The sequence below is a fragment of the Cariama cristata genome, unplaced genomic scaffold, assembly GCF_000690535.1.
Source record: "Cariama cristata isolate BGI_N322 unplaced genomic scaffold, ASM69053v1 scaffold27104, whole genome shotgun sequence".
Lineage (NCBI taxonomy): Eukaryota > Metazoa > Chordata > Aves > Cariamiformes > Cariamidae > Cariama > Cariama cristata.
This window is the reverse complement of record NW_009611647.1, coordinates 829-1923: the sequence shown is the minus strand read 5'-3', so window position 1 is coordinate 1923 and position 1095 is coordinate 829. Positions and strand designations below refer to the sequence as shown.

Sequence of the window (1095 nt, the reverse complement as noted above, 5' to 3'; positions counted from 1 at the left end):
ATGGTCTCTGAGCGTGGGCTTGTGGCTGTCCCCATCCTCTCAGGAGCTGGCATCAGGCAGGACAAGCCTTAGCAGAAGGGTGGGCAAGCTGGCTGGTGCTGGAGGTGACATGGGGATGCTGAGAAGGCCCTTGTTCTGTCCTGGGAGCAGGACCTCACACTGGGGAAAAGGAAAGAAAACAACAGGTTGGGTCTGGTGCTCAGAGTAACCCCAGCCCACATGTTTGGCCATCGGTCACCCCAGCAGAGTGAGAGTGGAGGGCTCTGACAGCTGGACAAAGTCACCCCTGCCCAGAGTCACCATCACCATATCCCCCTTCTGCTACCCAGGGAGGTGGGTGCAGGAAGGGAGGCTCCTGAGACCCTACCGTAGAAAACGGGGAGGGAAGATGGGCGTGAGAGACATTTCCTCCCGCAGAAGGACTGGCAGCACTTCTTGTACCGCGGACACTGCCGGTCGGAGTAGCATTTATTTGGCGGGTTGAGCATCGCGCAGGTGATGTGGACAGGCGGGCAGGACCAGGCGCTGCCTGCAAGAGGACGGAGTTGTTTGCTCCAGGCTGCTGGCAGCTGAGGGGTTGTGGGGAGATGCTCCCCTCCCATCCCACAAGATCCCTGCAAACACATCTCCTTCCCAACCTCTGTGTTTTCCTCCCTATACCTTATCCTAGGACATCTCATACCTGTTGGCAGCTCTGTCCAGAGGATGAGCATCCCCACCAGGAGAAGGGCGGCCACTGTCTTCATGCTGCTGTGTCCCTGAGAGGTGCGAGTGTGGAGAGCTGGGTGACACCGACATTTAAACCCTTGGGGAGGATGGGGGTGGGGAATGAGGCTGGGCACGTGCCGGTGTTTATACTTTCTTCCTCACCTATTGCGTTGTGTTTTCTGGAAGCCTTTTGCACAAGATACAAACAGGATGGTTCAGTTGCTCAAAAAGCAGTTATTCCATTGCACAACTGTCCCCTGCAGCCACACCTGGGGCTGAGGGACAAGCCAAGGGGAGATGGTCCAGGGCATCGTCCCTCAAGCAGGCTGGAGGCAGCGGAGCTGCTTTCTCTTGGGCAGGTATGCTTCTCCAGGAGAAAGCCTTGTG

The 1095-nt window shown here is 57.4% G+C and overlaps 1 protein-coding gene across 1 annotated transcript; it reads right to left on the bottom strand.

Annotated features, from left to right (window-relative positions):
* Positions 1-367: 367 nt before the first annotated feature.
* On the bottom strand, positions 368-746 carry LOC104160252 (elafin-like; the record flags this gene model as incomplete). The annotated part of the gene is made up of 2 exons (XM_009698341.1): positions 683-746; positions 368-529 (listed from the first exon to the last, which is right to left on the bottom strand). Coding segments are annotated over exons 1-2 (226 nt in total), but the record flags the coding sequence as incomplete, so codon positions are not given.
* Between the last annotated feature and the right edge of the window lie 349 nt (positions 747-1095).